This window comes from Bombus fervidus, chromosome 5 (genome assembly GCF_041682495.2).
Source record: "Bombus fervidus isolate BK054 chromosome 5, iyBomFerv1, whole genome shotgun sequence".
NCBI lineage: Eukaryota > Metazoa > Arthropoda > Insecta > Hymenoptera > Apidae > Bombus > Bombus fervidus.
In genome coordinates this window covers 12,850,623-12,869,493 of record NC_091521.1, presented here as the reverse complement: position 1 = coordinate 12,869,493, position 18,871 = coordinate 12,850,623, and the positions used below count along the sequence as shown (strand labels likewise).

The window sequence follows — 18,871 nt, the reverse complement described above, 5'->3', positions numbered from 1 at the left end:
TACAGAGACTGGAAGCTTTTTAGCGAACTGTATCTCGTTAATCTATTTGAGAAGATGTCAGTTGGGAAAGCAACAACGTTACGTAAAAGAAGCGAGACAGGAGTTTGAAAAAAGTTACTGAACTCTGAGCTACTGTATACGCTTTGATACCGTTTCTATCTCGCAGATGTTCGTTCCGTTGTGTACGAACGTACGAATCAGTTGACGCGCACAGTGACAAATGTTCCGGCGAATTTCAATCAGGAAGAAGATTTCGATATTAATTCCAGTGCGTCGGTCATGTCGAGGTGTGTAATAAATTCGTTTTCCGGGTCCGGTATCGATGCAATTTTCATCCTTCGTCTGAAATGCACAGCTCGTGTCGGCGAACGCATGGTAAAATAAACGTTCCGTGCGATTTTCACTGCACGATTGATCCGTGATTCCATTGATTCGACTGAATGCGGCACATTGAAATAACATCCACTACCATCGTCGATTCAACTGGACACAGGGAACGGTATTATAAACCTTTCGTCTGACGATCGTTAACTATTTCTTGTCGGACAAAGGATTAAAAGGAAATAGGACAAAAAAAAAAAAAAAATAAAAAGTAGAAAGATCAGAGGGCAAACTGGGAATATTTGGAAATCTTTACAGCGTGAGAGAGTGAAAAAGCAAAAACACGGAAACGTATTTCAAAGGATTGACATTTCGAACAGTCGTCACGTTACAACTTATTAATAGAATTTCGCGTTACCGGATTTATCTTTTGCAGGTGTGTTTAAAACGAGAGAAAAGAAAAAATAAATATCCTTCCACCATCGATTCGTAAAAGCGATCACGGTTAATTGTTAACCAACGCATAGATACTTTTATCAAGCGTTTTCACAGATTATTTCATGGCTATTCATTCAGAATAAGTAAACAGTTTAAATCATCGTCGAGCGTGAACCCGTTACCTCTGAATTTTACATCGCGTCGAGAGCGTTTTATTGCACGCCTGTGTAAATTCGTCGTTTCGCTCGGTTTTAATGGTCCTTTAGAAAATATAAATTACGCCCCTCGGTCGTAGCATAAATTCCAGCCTCTCTCTCTCTCTCTTTCTCTCTGTCTCTCTCTCTCTCTCTCTCTCTCTCTCTCTCTCTCTCTCTCTCTCTCTCGCTCTCTCTAACACGGATCATTTGTTACGCTTTACCATGATAATACGTCGATATTATTAAATTCTATTAATTGAATAATTAATTTGCTAATTATTTGATGTTAGACATTAACACACAGTAATTTAGAACGCGCAATTCGGTTTCTGTTAATGACGTACAACGAAACCTATTGCTCCAGGGGAATATCGTGTATAAATTCGTCGATATGCTTGCTGGGGAATAAATCTGGTTAAATTACAGATTCGCGTTCTAGGATACTTTAGAGTAGGAAATTTAATAAAAGTTGGGCACAAAATGCGAAGGATGTTTAGGAAGATTGATACGTGGCGTGATATTTTGCTGCTTGAATTTAATTTAAACGGACGAACTGTCCGATTCTTGGTCTTTTTCCGAATTCTGCAGAGACGGTTGACTAGTTACTGACTTGTACCACTTGCCAGTGTTGAAACGTCTCTGCAACTACCTACGGATGTTCTCTTGCTCTGTATTTCCAAGGAAAATAATTGTTATTCTGCCGCATGTACTACTCCCTCCATCGAATATTCTCTAACGAAATTCATGCCAAAACGCCCAGAAAGTCGGTCTAATAACGACCTTTTTTTCCCGCCAGCTGCGTTTCTATTTCGCTAATTACGGGAAAATTGTTTTCCTCTTTTGAATTTGCAATTTGAGATCCGCGAGCACCAGGGGCACTGTAAAACCTGTAGTTTTTTACACAAAGAACGAACTATGTCGATGTGCGTCGTATTCACAGGCAGAAAATGTAAATATGTAAGTTGTGTAAACACGATCGAAACAGAGTTCAACGTGAAAGGAACACTTTATCACAAAGCGACGTTAACGAAAATGGGATTAAATAATTGCTGGGAAAATGTTATGCTTACAAAGCAAAATTATACATTGGTTTCTTTGTAAGGGAACTCACCTTATACCGTTTTTGGTAATACATTTTAATTGAAGCGCAGATTATACATTTTAATTTTCACAATACAGAAACTTTCCGAAGTTTCGTCTTGACAGAGGGGCAACGCAATTATTAAATTGTTAAATTCGTAGGGTAGGTGCCCGAAGCAAACGAAATATCGTTTAGTTTCTACCCAAATCTAACCCCGTTAGAACGTTTCGATCTCGTTTCCCTTTTTTGTTTTCTCGCATAGTGAATATTCATTGTACGCTGTTTCCTCAAGATCTCGCCTCTCTACCACCGTTCCTTTTTATTTCTATTATTTAGATTAGGCTCCCTCCGTACCTTAGATACTCTGTACTTAAACGTTGCTGTGTCGCGCTAGTTGCACTCTGTGCACAGTGTGTACACAGCATCGAATAAAGATATCTACCAAATGGTGGTTATAAAATTTTGTTAGACAAAGGCGAAGGTACATGAGGTGAAACAGAAAAAAAAGAGAAATAAGAAGAAAAAAAAAGAAGAAGATAAAGTGGAAGAAGTTGAAGTTGGCAAGGAAAAAGACGGTGGTCTCGCGGTGTAACAGCTATCGTTATGCAAATTCATGTTATCGTTCCAAATAGGCAAGATTAAGATGGCCATTCGTTATGAGAATCGCAGGAGCGGGTCGCAGCTTTGCTTATCGAATAATTTTTTACGTTCCGAGGCTTGATAAACGGGATGTAGAGTATTCGAAGCATGTACAAGGCAACGAATACAGGGAGAAGTAAGAAGATAAAGTCTGGATGTTACGAGTGGTGCATCAAGTGGAAATGAAACAAGATAAGATCGCGCGGAGAGCAAAGAAGAATATTAGAAATATCGCGAGCGATGTTGGAATACAGCGGTAGCCACAAAATGACGGTGAATTTTGATAAGAATCAACAGTTTTTTAACGTCGCAGCGAGCAGTGCCTCTTTTTCCCCTGTATCCGACGTATAGTAACGATTGACGTGTCGAAACGTCACGGAAACGCATCGTCTGTTAGAGGAAAAGGCATATTTCCGGCGCGTTGTAACGATTCGTCCAGCAGCCAGACAGAATTAATCAGTTTTCCCTAGCACGATTGCTAGTCACGTTTTATGAAATTCCAGTGAATCGAGTGTAACGGGCCTCGCTAATAAATAACCATCAAACTGTTCGTAATAAATTAAGGGAAATAAATTCATGGCAGGGAAGCAACGTTTTCGTCGCTAAATAATCCAGATCGTAATCGGTTGAGTCGCGGCCATGCATTTAAATTCCCAATTAGAATGTCGCGATCGATCCACCTTTGGGATACGGTCAAATATTTCTCAACATGGATCGGCTTTGAGAGCGGAATCGCAGCGATCTTACCGTCATGTAAATCTTTTAAAAACGCTCTTCACGTTGGTTGCGCTTTTTCCTCTCTAGCTTTGCCGCACTTTTTTTCTCGTTCTCTGTCTCTCCTGCTCTCTTTTCTTCCTTTTTGCATCTTTTTCTTTTTTGGCTTTAAACTGCCACGTAATGGCGCTCAGTACAGTTGGTTATATCGTCGTCGCGTCGTAATTAATCCCCTCGCTAGAAGCGTGCGGAAGCGGAAATCTCGAACGGCTAAAATGTTGCGAATCGTCCCCGATCCTTTTCCTGCCTCGTATGGTTGATTATTCTTTTTTCGTCGTTTGCTGCGATCGCTGCTGATTTTTACGGAGTACATTGGTACTCGTTCTGAACTATATCCACGCCATATACTAATTTCTTTAGAATTCATTTTCGAGAAGCTTGAATTCGTGTTTTAGAGGAAATTCTATAAGGACGGAATGACGATTAACTATAAGTTAATCCTCGGACTTAAACGTTGTAATTTTAGTAGCATTGTTTTTCCGCGATGTTGTTCTCGGAGTCTAATAATTTCTCGGAATCGAGTCGATAGAGAAAGTTCACCGTTATTGCGATACACTCGGACAACCGTGTCGCTTCTTTGGCTCGGTTCGATAACGCGCAAGAAACTTGGAAACACCGGCTGTGTACACTCTACAATTTGTGGCTGCACAAATTCCACCAAATTTATCGAATTTCGCTCCACCACGATAATCATGCGGCTTTGTTCGTTTAAGGGGAAAAAGTGCGCCCGCTGGAGAAATTAAATTTTAGCCTACCCATCGATTTCAAACCCGTCGCAAACAAACTATTCGTAAGTTTTCGTTGATTTTTGCTTATTCGTTTTAGAAGGGTCGTCGCTATATTTACCGTTATTCCGCTGTAATTTGATTTGCACCTAAGGCTTATTTAGTTTCCAACGGTAAATTAATTAGAGCGGACGCGAGAATTGCGCGCATAAAGCGATAATCTAGACGCAAAGTGTTTTTCTTATTAAAGTACTGGTCTCGTGATACAGATTTCACAGAAAGAGGTATTATATTCGCGACAGTTCTATGACTAGAATGTGACACAACTAAATACACATTTACTTTATCCTTTAAACATTAGTACAATTACTTTGTATCATCGTTGCAAGTTTAAGCTTCCATAGATAAATGCACGAACGTTCGTAGTCTATTTACAACTGTTAAATCACGTGGTATAAGGTAAGAATCGATTGGACGCGGTTGTCAAGAGGGAAAAGGTGCAAGCAATTTTCCAAAGTTCGGTAGGAAGAGTTTTCTCCGAATTCTATCCAAAGTCGATTAATCATCTTGTCAACGCCTTTATCCCATCTGGATGTATCTGGCCGCGTGATTCGTTCCACCGATAAAATATCTGTGAAGTGCGTCAGCCGAGGTTTATCAGCCCGCAGGCCGAATCATCAGGCAGATTGAACGAACGAATTAACTTTTCATTGAGCGATGCGTTGCACGAGTTACGTTTTCTTTGTCTCCCTCTTTATTCAACTTGCCGAGTTTCCGTCTCTCCTTCTCCATCGTCTCCTTCGCTTCTGCATTCTTCCAAGTCTCAATTATCTTCCACCCACGATTCAACGATGACACGAAGCTTTCACGCGGATGATTCATAAAAATGTTGACGACCAATTTTAAGCCATCGTTAGATTCAAAGATCTTGAGATTACGCAGTTCTGAAAAGTTTCAAGTTATCTTAATCACGATAGAACTCGCTGGATGAAGACCGATCGAAGAAGAATTAAAGGAAAATTGAAACGCGAACGAGCCGAACGATTTTATGTAATTATATGTATATCGATCGAATTGGAAAAATTATACGCGCTGCGTTTATGAGTTTCTAATGGAACATTAATTTGCGGTTTCGATAGGGCGTTGAATCGATGGGGCAGTAAAATTAGCGTTCGTTTAACGATTATCGAGAACGTCGAGGTACTCGTCGACCACCACTATCATTTAGTTCTGCCAGTTCGGTGTACGTTGTTGGACCTACATATATCCAACGAAATTGAAAACCGATTCGACGCGACGATCATTCGCCCATATTCCTTTCGTCGATGTCTTTCTCGTAATCCTCGATTCCGTGGCGGAACCACCATCGGTTTTGTTTCTTCTTCGTCTTCTTCTTCCTTCGCGAAAACCAATGTTCCACGTCAGAGGAGACGATCCAACGAGGGCAATTTAAAACGTCTCTCGTCAAAAAATCGGACAGCGAGCGTTTGTCACGTTAAGGGACGACTGTAACTTTTATATTTTTCCGCATCGTGACTCGTGTCGTCTCATCTTGAAAAATACGCCATGTACCAAGCCTGGCGAACGTTCTACTTGTCTACACGCAAAGTACATCGTTCCTAGTAACATTGGAGAGAATCGGAAACTTCCGGATCGCGAAAGTACCGGTTTTATCGTAACCGTAACATGCTTCCCTTGACTCTTACATAAAAAACAGGCTTAACGATCGATTCCATATTCTGGGATACGACGAGAATTGAAACGGATCCACGCTTCTCGCGCATCCTTCGCCGAAAATTGATTCGCAGCTGAAAAGAAGGCTGCCTTCTTCGTCCCCTCGATCCCGCCAATAATCCACGATTCCCATCGCGCGCGTACGGTCCATTCTTATTTCCCCGCTCCCCTCCCAGCTCTGGTGGAGGCGTCGCGACGATCGGACGGACGGACGTAGCGAGGACCAGCAAGCAGACTGGGAACGTCAGAGTGCCCTACGACTGCGCCGCGTGCACATCCCTGCCTGCTCGATCGTCATTCACGCGACCGTAGATCATCGTTCACGCTCTGCGAGTGCATCGATCGCGTGATCCATTACGATTCTTATTAATTCGTGAAGAGGACAGTTTGCCAGTGATTCAAGTGTTCTCGTGCGTCACCATTGCTGTCCGTCTTCGTGGATCTGCGTATTTTTCGATCCACACTTGTTCGGGTCTAAAAGCAGAGAATCCAAGGTTACGATTTCTCGAGTTTCGTCGTCTGTGTGTCATCGTTTCGTCCGACAGTTACCTACTTCGGCTATTGTACGAAAAATTCGCAAGTAACCGCGTAAAATGCGCGCGCCCTGACGAGCTACGATAAGCGACGTCGTTCATCGAGACACCGTATCGATTGTTCTCCTTCATCGAGCACCGTTTACGATGCTCCCGCGGCGAAAGGCTTGAAAGAGCCTGGCGAAAAAAGCGGATCGCCCAAGTACACGTAGCCTTTCGCAAACGCGATCCAGCGAGAGCTAGAAAACACCGGACGATCGAGAGCGATGCGTTGAACCATCGATCACGACGAGCGGCGCGGGGATGAGCGAGGCGTTCAATTAAAGCGTTCCAGAAGTGAGCGACAGAGAGCGAAGGAACAGGGGGAGTCGCGTGACTCGCTTGGAAAATATTAGTCGCAGAGACGGGGTTTATGATGTCGTCTCTCGTTCTCGTCGTTGTACCGACCGAATACCGGTCGCGTTGAAGTTTGGAAAAAAACATTCCTCCTACCAACCGCACCAGTGATTACGTACACAGCGTTCGATCGGCCGAGCGTTTTTTGTCTCGAAAGATCACATCTCATAGCGCGAGCGAGCAACGTGAAATACATTTTCGTTGAACGGCTGACGATCGCGATCGACAACGTCCATGCTAGCGAGCATTTCGACCGGTTGATTTGGCGCGCGCGTGACACGAAAGAGGAACATCGGACTTTGGAAGTATTCCAGCTGCAGATCCAGCGTGGACAATGAAGTGGTGCTTAGTGGTGCTGATTCTGGTCGGTGTCACACGGGCCGACAATTCCGTCGAGACGGGCTATTCGATCTTCACGTGTCCGGACCTGAATTCTCAAGAGGAGATCGATTTGAACGCGGTAAGTCTTCTCTATTGTTCTTCCCTTCCCCTTTTTCTTTCTTTTTTCGTCTGTTCTTTGCGATCATCCGCCGATTACGTAACCGTGGATTTCTGCGGTTTGCTTGTTGGATTGACGCGTCCAATCGTAAAAATAATTGGGTACCATCCCCAGCGCCTTGACATCAGATTTTCGCTGTAGACTAAAGCCAAGGATTTCCGCGTTCCAACGTGGCGAATTTTTCTTCCTTTCACTTCCTTCGCTAGGGGATGTTGGAGTGTTACCGAATGACGTTCTGTTATTGAAAAAGCGATGAAAAATTTACCAGTCGGACGATCTCGCCTTTCTTTTATTTCCTTCCGGCGAGCAAGAACCGCTCTTCCCAGGATGTTTTAATCGCGTCGTTAAATTCGTGCCACGTAAACTGGTACGAGCAGGATTTTTCTGTGATTGCTTTAAAACAATTACCCATGCGATGATTCTACGTAACGGCCGTTTCTTTTACGAAGAGGCGAAAAAACCATGTTTGCCGCATCGTCTTGAGCATTCCAGGGCACACTCGACCGACGCGACGCGATGGTGCGAATCGCACGTAGAAATTCTATACAGGCAAGAATTCACATACTCGTAAAATAATGCGCGAGCTGCTCGTACCGGAGATTCTCGGGAACGTTTAATCGAAGCGCCATTAAAAGCTGGGAATGAAATATCGACGCACGATGGTGTCTTTCATTCGTCTTTTCCTGGCAAACCTCGACGTCTATCGAATGATTTTTATCGTTACGAACGCGGAAAGGAAAAAAGAAAGAGACACGGACGTCGATCTGTCCCAATGAAAATTCAGAGATCCACGGATGATTTGTACCGCTCTCTTTTTTCCTGCCAACGGTGGAATATATCGTGGAAAGATACGGATCTCGGTCGGACCTCGCCTCTTTCAGATTAATGCGATTCCAATAACTGCGCTGGTTTGTTGCCGAGTTTGAGAGCCGTGACAACCTACCGTTACATCGCGTGTCTCCCCCGCCGCTTTTATTTTCCATTAAAAAAAGAAAAATATCGTAGCAGGGAAAATGCGAGTCCAGCGGACGCGCATTAAAAAAAAATACGAGGAAGAAGAGGAAAAAGGTAGAAAGGCAGGCAGCATTCGATGCGACCTCGCTGATAAATGTAATATCGATAACACCGTGGACGTGCCGCGGCGTTTTCGAAAGCGCGTCGGTTGTTTTCTCCCGGTTTCCGCCATCCTCCATTTACCTTTTTATTTTATTCTCCGTTCCGTTCGTCGGAATTAATAAAAAAATCATTTCACGCCAGACGTGATATAGTTCTTTTTTCCCTCCCTGCCAACACTATAGATATTTTTTCTTTCCTCTTTTTCTGCCTTTTGGCCAATCGCACCAGCCATCCTGTTTAACTTTGATAGATAAAAATCCGTTACGTTGTATCGCGAGTTCATCGGAGGGTAAACTGTTTTCAATAGGGATGCACAGGGGCGGCGCTTTAGAGAATCGGGTCAGATTTGAGCTTTTTTAATGGACGTCCAGCGACGGTCCGCGCGCATACGCTCGCCTGCCAGAATTCTAGCATCTTGCGTGGGATAATCGATACTCTAGTTTGATGTTTGTGCTCGGTTTTCCCTTCCTTTTTTTATAACATGCTTACTCGTCGTAGCGTGCCTGTATTTTTGTTTCATTCGCGCGTATTTTTTCTGCCGATGCTGCGGGAAATGGCACGGCGGGTACCTGTATTAAGAAACGTTAAAATCGAATGTTTGTAAATCGCTATGGAGGAGCGTACGGAGAGCGAGTAAGCGCGCAGAGACGAGTCGCGTCCGTAGTGGCACGGAGTTGAGCCGTAGCTTAAAGTATCGTTAATTCAAAACAATTACGAGTTCCTGGCACGCGGCCTCTACGAAGTTGTCGAGTCGTTCGGGGCTTCTGGTTATGTAGCGAGCGTATTAAGTGGCGGCTATAATTTAAATGGCCACGTCCAAGAGCTCGTAATTCGTATCTGGCTGCGTTATCGACGCGATTTGCGCTCTCTCTTTTTGTCTCGTCAAGCTTCCTCTTTTTCCACCAAGTCTATGAATAAGCGCCGAGGATAGAACGCGGTGGAAACGCGGCAGATTGCGCGGAAAAATATTTATCGAAAACCTTCCCCTTTTCTCCTATTCGTATATATTGGAATATCTCGGATTCGCAGACGATCGAAGACACCGCACGAGATTATTGGGTTCGAAGATTCGTATGGAATTCTTGGAAAATGCAAATTGATGGCTTGAAAATGTAGCTGACTCGATAGTCGTGGTATTAGACGGGGCGCGCGAACGGATCACGAGGTTAGAATTTTTTCCTCGGCTCACCGATTGTTCGCGTTTTTGCATCGGCGTTGTATCGATCCCTGAAAAATTTATGCATTGAATATAAAATGACGAATTACGAGCGATCGGACGTCCCGAAATATAGAACGCGGCAACGCCACAGCGATATATCGCGACAATACCGCGTTTGCGTCACGACATCACCGCGACGCGACGTTTCCGCACGATTCATCTTCCTGAACGATTTTGAACCACGCGTTGTCTAACCTCGTCGAGAAATTGAAAGAAGAATTTGAGAAAAAAATCTCTCGTTTAAAATGGATAATCTGACACCCTGAGGGAAGAGCAGAGATCGTCTTTGAAACAGTCGTCGTGAAACGCGAGCTAACGAACCATTCGACTTAGCAAGAGAAGCAGCGAGAGATACATCAACGATTAGCAAAGTCTCGCCCAAAGAGCTTGTCTTTTTCTCAGAGAAATCCACATAGCCGGGCATAAAGAAACGAAATAGGACAGTTACTTAAATCGTAGACGAGACATCGTGATGCGAGATTGGTTGGGACCCTCCGGTGATACAGTGGCGCGTTTGCGAATGCAGTGGATCCAGCGCATTTACAGTTCCAAGTAGGTTAGCGCTCGAGCGTGTACTTCTTTCCTTTTTTCCACTCTTCCCTCGTCGTTTCTCTTCTCTTCTGGACAGGATAAGCTAACGATAGTCCCCTAAAAGAAGCGTAGACGCTGTGATTTTTGAACGCTCGGAACGCTCGGTCGTCTCCGACCGTGAATTTGTTTTTAAAACTGACGAGAACTTGCGAGCGTACGAGCCGACTATAGTGTTGCGTCAGGACGATTAACGATTTATCAGGCCAAGTCCAAATAAATTCCTCCCGTTGAATGGAAATACATTGGCCCGATTCGAGTTGCGGTTGCAAAATTGCTTCGAAGTAAGTCCTCCTGGATCTTTGTTGCGCGAAACTTTATCGGAAGCGTACGCTTCCGATATGCTTTCCCGCATGGAAGATGGTTTGAATTTCTTATCGTTACCGCGAGAGGAAGGAAGTTTATCGCGAATTGACGCAGCTGCGCAATTTGGCACGCTGTCTTAGGGATTATTGCGAAACAAATTCGCAGAGAACCGTGGAAACTATTATTCGGACGCGTGACATTAATCCGCGTGGGATGCGTACGCTGCGATCCGATACTTTTTCCTCTGCGCCGTTTGCTTGTTTTATCAATGCGCTTGGTGTCGGATCGACAAAGTTTACAAAAGGTTGGCAAACGTATTTTTACGTTAGCATCGTAAATCTGGCAGCCGAATTGAGATTTGCGTCGGATGGAATTGTAAAACCGTAGCGATTGTTCATAGCCGCGAATACATATTACGCGTCACGAGTTCAATATAGAATTTACTAGTTTGGAACTTCCGTAAATGTTGGCAATTTCGCGTTGGCATTGTCAGACACGGTAAACTTTCCAATCCGCTGGCCTTATACCAACATCGATCACACAGCACCGCAATTGGGGTCCATATTGTGCATGTAAAGCGTCCAGCCGTCACTTAACCAATGTTATGTGTACGTTGCGTGTGTTACATTGGCTTCAATCATAACGATGAACTTGGGAGCGTAATAGAAGTATACCACTGAGAACCACCCGGCCCTGACGAAACAACGGTTTGGACAATCTCCTCTCAGGTTCGAGGTTTCGCTCTGTCCCGTGATTGACTACTGTACGACCACGTTACGATATCGTTGCGTTTGCAATCCCTATAAAACTTCTGTATGTAAATGTTAATAGCTGTAAGCGTATAGCAGACGGAAATTTCAAACGGATAATTCGCCAATGCGTTGATTAATTTTAACACGAGCGCGTCACGTTTCCGTAGAATTTCCGGGATGAGAGCGAAACGTTTACCCTTCGAGGAAGGCGTTTGGTTCATCGAGTTACATAATCAGAGGAAATAATATTTCGCCAAGGAGCCTGCTTCGTTACCAAATCGCTAATGAATTAAAGCCAGAGGTAGTAAGGTGATTAAATTACTCGCTGAACCTTCTACAGGCTGCGATTGTTCTCCGACCGATAAACTTTCTTCTTTTGGCCGGTGGAAATCGCGAACGGACCGAACCGGTCGATTCGAGAGCTCGAATCACGCGGCCAATGCCTCGTTAAAGTACCACCGCACGCGTCAAAGCTTTTTCCTCGACGATTCGCCGGTTCAACGTTCTCTTTTGTTTAGAGTTCTGCGAGCTACAGCGCGTCGATTAGCATAAATTCCATTTAAGGCTCATGTACCGAATATATTGCGCGAGAAGCCACCGCGAAGCGAGTTATGGGCAAGCTGTTGCGGAATTGGTTTCAAAGCTGGCTGCGTTCTGACGCGCACATCTAGAAAGCAATCAGCCTGTCGTGGCAGATTCTCCGACAGCTTTTCTTAATCGTCCTCTCTTTCCTTTTTGCATTTTTACGTTTCGTTGCTAGAAAATTGTTAACACGCTGTTTCGTTACACCGTTAACGTTTTTCGCGCAAAATAACATTTGATTAACGAAACTTGACAGCTTTTAGCGTTGAATGAAACTTGTCTTATTTTTTGTCGAAAGAGTATGAACATTAGGTGGGTTTTGTAAGAAAATGGGGCAAAGAGCGGCGTAAAAAGTTCCGTAGAAAATACATGTATAAAATATATGAAATGCAAATTACAACGTGCAAACTTACGATATTTAGCAATTCTAGTAAGCAAATTTTATTTTACCGCCGTATAGAACACACGATTAAATAGGTTGTAGTAAAAGCATCAAGAAAGGTGTGACGTTTGTAGATGTTGTTGCACACAACGTTGTTAACATATCACAAAAGTTTCTTCCGTTTTATTGCAAGAAAATGGATCATACGCAATTCGATAGAATAATATAAAACAAAAAGTGTTGTGCGTCTATTATCTCCTTATAAAACGAAAGAAACTTTTGGGGCAACCTAATAGTTAACTTGCAACTACATCATCGGTTCATGTCGAAGTAGTTAAGTTTTGAATGAGAAATATCTGGTACAAGGTGCTCTAAATATCGGACGTAGATATCGCGGTTAGCATGTTCGCTTTCATCCTGATGGATCGTGTTCGAAACTAGGGTATCAGGAGAGAATATTTTTTCATGGAGTTTTCTTCGGTTATTCCCGAAATTCGTTCAAGATTTTCCAAATATCATCGTCCGGATGTTTTAAGTAATTAGTTATCGTATAATTAAATAAAATTAATGCTACTCAATTTCATTCAATACTTTGTATCAACCAAGACGATCTAATAACTTTAGAATTTTCTTTCGTCACTTGTATATAAATTAATCGAAGCTAATTCGTATCAGAGAGAGAGAGAGAGAGAGAGAGAGAGACAGATAGGGAGAGAAAGAGCAGTCGTCCAGAAACAAAAAGTTGTAAAAGTCCTCTATAAAGCAGTAAGTCGATTTTGCAATAAAGTTCCATCAAAGGAACGTGGAATCTCTGGCGAGAGAAAAAAAAAGAAAATAGGTTGGATGTAAAAGAGAAAATAGTTTAAAAATAAGAAAAAAGTACATCCTTTTTTTTTTGTAAGTATGTGAACGCTACAACCGCGAACAAGATCATCTAAGAGAATTAATTAAATGTGACTAAAAACCAGGAAAATGATGTAAATCTTACGTGAAAAAGCTATCTGGATAATGTAGGTGTAACTGGATCGGAAAAGCTACCTAAAAGATGACTTTACGCGCGACTAAAAAATTGAACGCGACGGAGAATGAAAAACGAAAAAGCGCAAGACCTATAGCGCACTTGGACAAAGATTACAGAGTGTACAAGCGCCTCGCGGAAGTGTGTGTAAAAGTTGCAAATTGACGCGCGTAGAATTGATTGCGAAAGTTCTTGCAAGAGCCCGCTGGTAAAAGCCCTTTGGCGGAACAGAAATTTCAGCAGGAAATTCTTCGGCCATGTAAAGCCTCGAGGAAAGTCCGCGTAGCCCCCGTATTATGGGCAAGCTGTTGCAGTCTGCCTGTAACGTCACGGTGTGCTTCCTCCCTTGCACATGCGAACGTGTCGTCGTCACTGTGGCCGCTTTTCACTGACGGGGAAAGAGTACAATGTTTCCGCGCCACTGCATGAAAACGCGAGCTTTCTTTGCGAGCACGATCGATCGGGATTACTGGGAGATTTATCGGAGTCTCTGGACGACATTGGTCGTCTTTCGATGTGTGTTCGAGGCAGTTGAATAAAAAGTCTTATCTCGATGAATTTTCCATTGTAAAAAGGAAAGAGAAGAGTAAGAGAAAAAAAGATGGTAAGAGCGGTATCACGCGCCAGAAGTATCTTTTTCAATCAAACGTTTTAAACCCGACAAGAAACTCCTTCGATCGATACCACCGACCCAAGAGGAAAGAACTTTGTCGCGTTTTTACTATCAGGCTTCTTACGCGGTTTATTCGAAGGAAGAACGTACAGAGGCTTTTTTCCTTGAACTTACCACTTCAAACTAACACTTCACGGTTCAACGTAGCAAGTATATGTCTCTTTTACGCGTTCAGATTCTACAGTTTTGACGCATCAAATTTTAAGTACGGTTGTATCCACTTCTCGTCGACTAACTTTTATTTCTGTAGGTTTTTTATCGCGACTAATGATTGCTACCAACGCCAAGCAAGGCAAAATATCTGACAATTACTACGGATCTATTTTATATTCCACTTTGAAGCACGGGAAATCCAGGATGGTGCTTTTCCTCGAGGTATATGGTCGCTAGAGATTGTGCGAGATTTACGGTGTTAGAAGCAGCTTCATCGACGAGAGGCTTTCGTTTTAAAGGGTTTCTATTATTCCGTACACGAACGGGTGGTTGAACTCGAACGACGCACACTTGGCTGCTTAGGCAGCTATATAAATTACATAGATGTATATCAGCATCGTTTCGTTTTATTTTATCTTATTCTATTGCATTTCATCCTCTCGTTAATTTCAATATTCCGTCATCGTATATTTATACCCGTCTCGAATAGGTTTCTCGTTAAACACAGCAATTGGTCGCAGCAATTGTACATGGAAACGTTGCTTCGGTAATTGAGATCGATTCATCGCATCGCCCACTATTCATAGAAATTCTGGGTGTGTTCAAGTCATTGATCTCTACACGAGTATTTATGTAACGCGTGTGGAACAAACCGAGCGCGACTCGATTCAATTTTCAAAGAATTCGACCGTGCGAGAAGATCTTTCGCCACGCGGCACAGTTTCGAAAGTTTTCAAGGGGAATTCTACTGTCACCTTAAAGTTTATAGTAGAAAGATCGGAACATGAAGCGGCAGCCCGACAGGATGACTCCGAGATCGATGCAATGCACTAGGATATCCCTTTTCGATAGCCGAATTTCACGCGGAAAAATTTCATCTCTGTGTGTTTTCCACGCCGTTAGAGTCGACAAGACGAGTTCTATTCAGCCGCGAGGAAAACGAAGTCAAGTCGGTGGCGGGGTTTCGCGTCAGCTCGTAGCCTCGGATGGACCGTGGTGGAACTTTTCTCGTATTTCACAGATAGCTGCTAACTTACTACGCTGGAGTACAGCAAGAAACGTTAATTTTTTTCTCTCGTGCTCAAGCTGTCTTTCTCGCGGTACCAAGGCGAGGCTCGTTTTTCTTCCAATCGATCACCATCGTATCTGCACGTTACCGCTTTCCTCGATCATCTCGAAGGAAGCTAATTATCGAGAAACCGACTTTAGAAGAATTAGAGGACTCTCTCCTTTTTTCCTCTCCTCCGTTCTCGTAAGTGAGTGGTGATTTTAATCAAAATGTAGGATATTCGCAAGAGTGGCCGGGTGAATCGTAAAAACGCGGCTGAAGAAGGAAATTTAAATATGGAAATTTTATATTGTCCCACGGTTATGGCTCGCCTCCTTTCATTTCTTTCCATTCTCACGCAATAAGTTCCTCGAGGCGGATAGACCTCGACGGACTATAAGTTTAAATACAAACGTTATGTAGCACGTACGAGATAAGGGTTCAGCTTTATTTCTTCCTTCTCCATGCGAATTTCACTCTAACTCAATAATAAATGCAAACGCTCGGAAATTTTAAAAGCCATCTCTCGAATGCTTTTCGCTTCAGGTCTGCGTAGATGTAATAAACTAATAACAGAGAGTAAATTAGAGAATTAACGAAATATATTTCCTGTATTTCTCTACGTTTCATTTTATACTCTCTTCAGTATTTCTCTTGGTGTGTCTCGAAGAGGACTTATTATAGTTGCAGCGATGGTTCGGCGAATCGCAGTACTTTTACAAACATATTTTTCTTTCTCCTTTTTGTTCTTTTTTTATTTTTTATTATTTTTTTTTTTATGTAACGCATGTGTGTGTTACAAGAGTCTTAAACGAACGACTCTCTTATCAGATCGAATACCTTTTTTTCATCGGTTTTACGGGGCGGGCGAATTGCGAAACAGCGAAACAGAGTGACAGACAGTGAACGAATACGAAGCAGTGGAAATAAAATTCCGAAGTTTCGTACAGAACTTTTGGATCTCTTTCTTCGCCGAGCGAGAAACGGAGGCGTTTATTCCGAAATCTCATTTCCCGAAAAGTTCGTTCACGTGATGGTCCGCATGGCGTTTCGTTTAAAAAAAAATCCCCGGGATAACTTGGAAACTTGTTAAATCGAAAGAGGATTCACGGTTAATCTGTTCTACTGTCTGTTTTATTCGGCCAACAATTTTTCGACAAATGGAGTTCCATCAGGAGAATATACTTTGAATCATGACCGAGTGAAAGAAGAAGGAGGAAGTTTAGGCGATAAGATCCGCGTTTCAGGGTGCACGGAAACCAGAAACGAGTACGAACAAAACGAGATCGGATATCTTCAACTTCCCTGACGAATAACTTTCCGATTGGATTCTTCGAATAATTCCCCTACCGACTTATCTACCGTACGACTTTCGCGCGTGCAAAATGTAGCTCGAATAAATAGCCACGAATCCGCGAACGACACGTTGTTTGCAGTTTGCTTAACCCTGTGAGCCGAGCGAAACGAGTAAACTTTTATCTTGTTGTTGGTACTTGTGAAGGGAAGTGTACGCTTCTGTTACAACGATATTTCGTCCTAACTCGTTCATCGTCAACCTTCCGAACGTGGCTAGTATAAAAGGTTCGTCGATGAAGTCAGCCGAAGGCCAAGCAACTTTTCCGTAATAATCTCGGTTGTTTGGTCGAACAGAAACACGGAAGAATCACCGAGCGGGACGTACAAGGGAAAGAAGGCGGCACGTAATGCCTGGTAATTCGAAACTTGCAAGCTACTTTGCTTGGGACAGAAATGCATGCAAATTCTTGGCCTGAAAAACTTTGTGCAGGCAAAGTGCCGTTGCAGAAGTTCGCGCTGCACTTCCATTTACCGCGAAACCAACGTTCCGTGGATTCTATCGCGCAGCCAACGAAGATTTCGGCCGCGGAGGACAAAGCCGTAAAGCAGCACGGTACGCTTCTGTTTCGAAGGTTTCGCGATACTGTCGGGTTATGATCGTGAATACGCGCGTCGGTGAACGCGGAAGTTGGCGTGACTCGTCCGCGTTTTGGTGTCATGTACCGGAGAAAAAGCAAAAAAGAAAAAAGACAAAAATGGAAGCAAAAGCGATAAAAGCCGTGGTTTTCGTTTCACCAAGCTCTTTCGCAGAATCGAGATTAAAAGGCGGGGACATACGTGACGAAGATTCAAAGCGTTTGCATGGGATTATTATTTTGAGATATTTTTGTAAAATGCCGCTATTGTAAATATCTCGTCGCACAACCATCGAAAGTTTATCAGAATCGTCGAAATTTAGACGTTAACCCTTTTCCTAATTTATACCGAATAAGTTACATTCAAAGGCTGTTTATAACCGTTGAACTTAACTTATTGCAGTAAACAATGTACTCGTCAAGATATTAAAAGAGTACATTTCTAATAGAAAAGAATACAAATGCCGTGCTAAACGCAACGATAAACGCCGCGAGTGCTAAATCGCGAGCTCTGTAATTGAAAAATATAAAATCTCCGGAAGCGGTCTTTTTTTGCCATCCTATTTTCCCTTTGAGTCCATCGAAGTTGAATTTTATCTTTTTCGTTTTTATTTGTATCGCATGAGTACAATCGATCCTTGCAAACGTGCAGATTGTACGAAATGGAGGAACACGGAGGAGGGAAAAGATTTTCCTGACGCGAGTAACTCTATAGGAGTAGAAAGTTACCGTTGAAAGCCTCTTGTTGAGCTATGAAACATTTTCCAGACGAACCAGGGAAACAGCGAGCTTTTAGCTTCGGGTTTCCCGTGGTTTCGAAGCTCAACTTTTCACCGGAGAGTGTCGGCCGCGTACAAACGCTGGCCATGGCTTTCTAGTCTAGCTATTGCCCGCTGATACCTAAATATTGTTCTATATGCGGATGCGTTATCCCACAGGGAAAAGTTTGTTTGTCGGTGACCCAGACGCGTCAACTGGAAGTCCTATGATCGTTACGTTTCATTTACTTCTTGTTCGAATTACTCGAAACTTTGACTGCATACGCTTTCGCGTATTGTTACACACAGCAATTGAATATTAACTCCGTTAGCGTTCTTCTTCGTTAATTTTGTCGAAGTGATTACTTCGAGAAAAACTCTACACCTTTTCTTTTGTATATCCGTGACTTGGAGACCTTTTTGTTACGAAGAGAATAGAATTTAGTTTAAGGAGAGGTCCATATTATTGTCCTCTTGAATATAATTCTTGTTTTGGGGGTTTTAGGTCTAGAAACAAAAGAGCTATAAGTAGATTTCTATTGCTGTTTCTTGTAGCCTTCAGCTAGGGCTACAAGGTTACCTTTTTGGTGATGTCCTTTGCTGAAAATATATTTCTCCTTATCATAGTTTCTTCTATCGTATTGTAACACTGTAAGAGTGAGGATACGAACAGTATACACTAATACTTATATTAGGTTGTCCGAAAACTGTCTTTCTTTTACAGACACGTCTTTTACAAACATGAAACCTAATCTGTCGAACGTTGTAATCTTTATCTTGATAGAACAGAATGGATCATACGTAATCCGACAAAATAATGTAAAACGAAAGAAACTTTTCGGACGACCTAATACTTATACTTATACCTATATTTATTTCAATATATTTTTCTATTACAAATTCACCCACTCGTTCCTCTATCAGTCAACCTCAACAAATTCGATCATTATTATTTTCACGTTAAAAAATTTACAATTACTTATTTACTACGGTCGGAGGATATTAGCT

General features: G+C 42.7%; 1 protein-coding gene across 1 annotated transcript in view; it reads left to right on the top strand.

The window, feature by feature from the left end:
• Window positions 1-6,146: 6,146 nt before the first annotated feature.
• The window catches only part of LOC139987249 (uncharacterized), a 56,796-nt gene continuing 44,071 nt past the window's right edge, over window positions 6,147-18,871 (top strand). Inside the window, exon 1 of the mRNA XM_072003274.1 lies at window positions 6,147-7,298. Within this exon, the coding sequence (XP_071859375.1) occupies window positions 7,173-7,298 (126 nt within the window). The 5' untranslated portion in view covers window positions 6,147-7,172. The remainder of the gene's footprint in view (window positions 7,299-18,871) is intronic.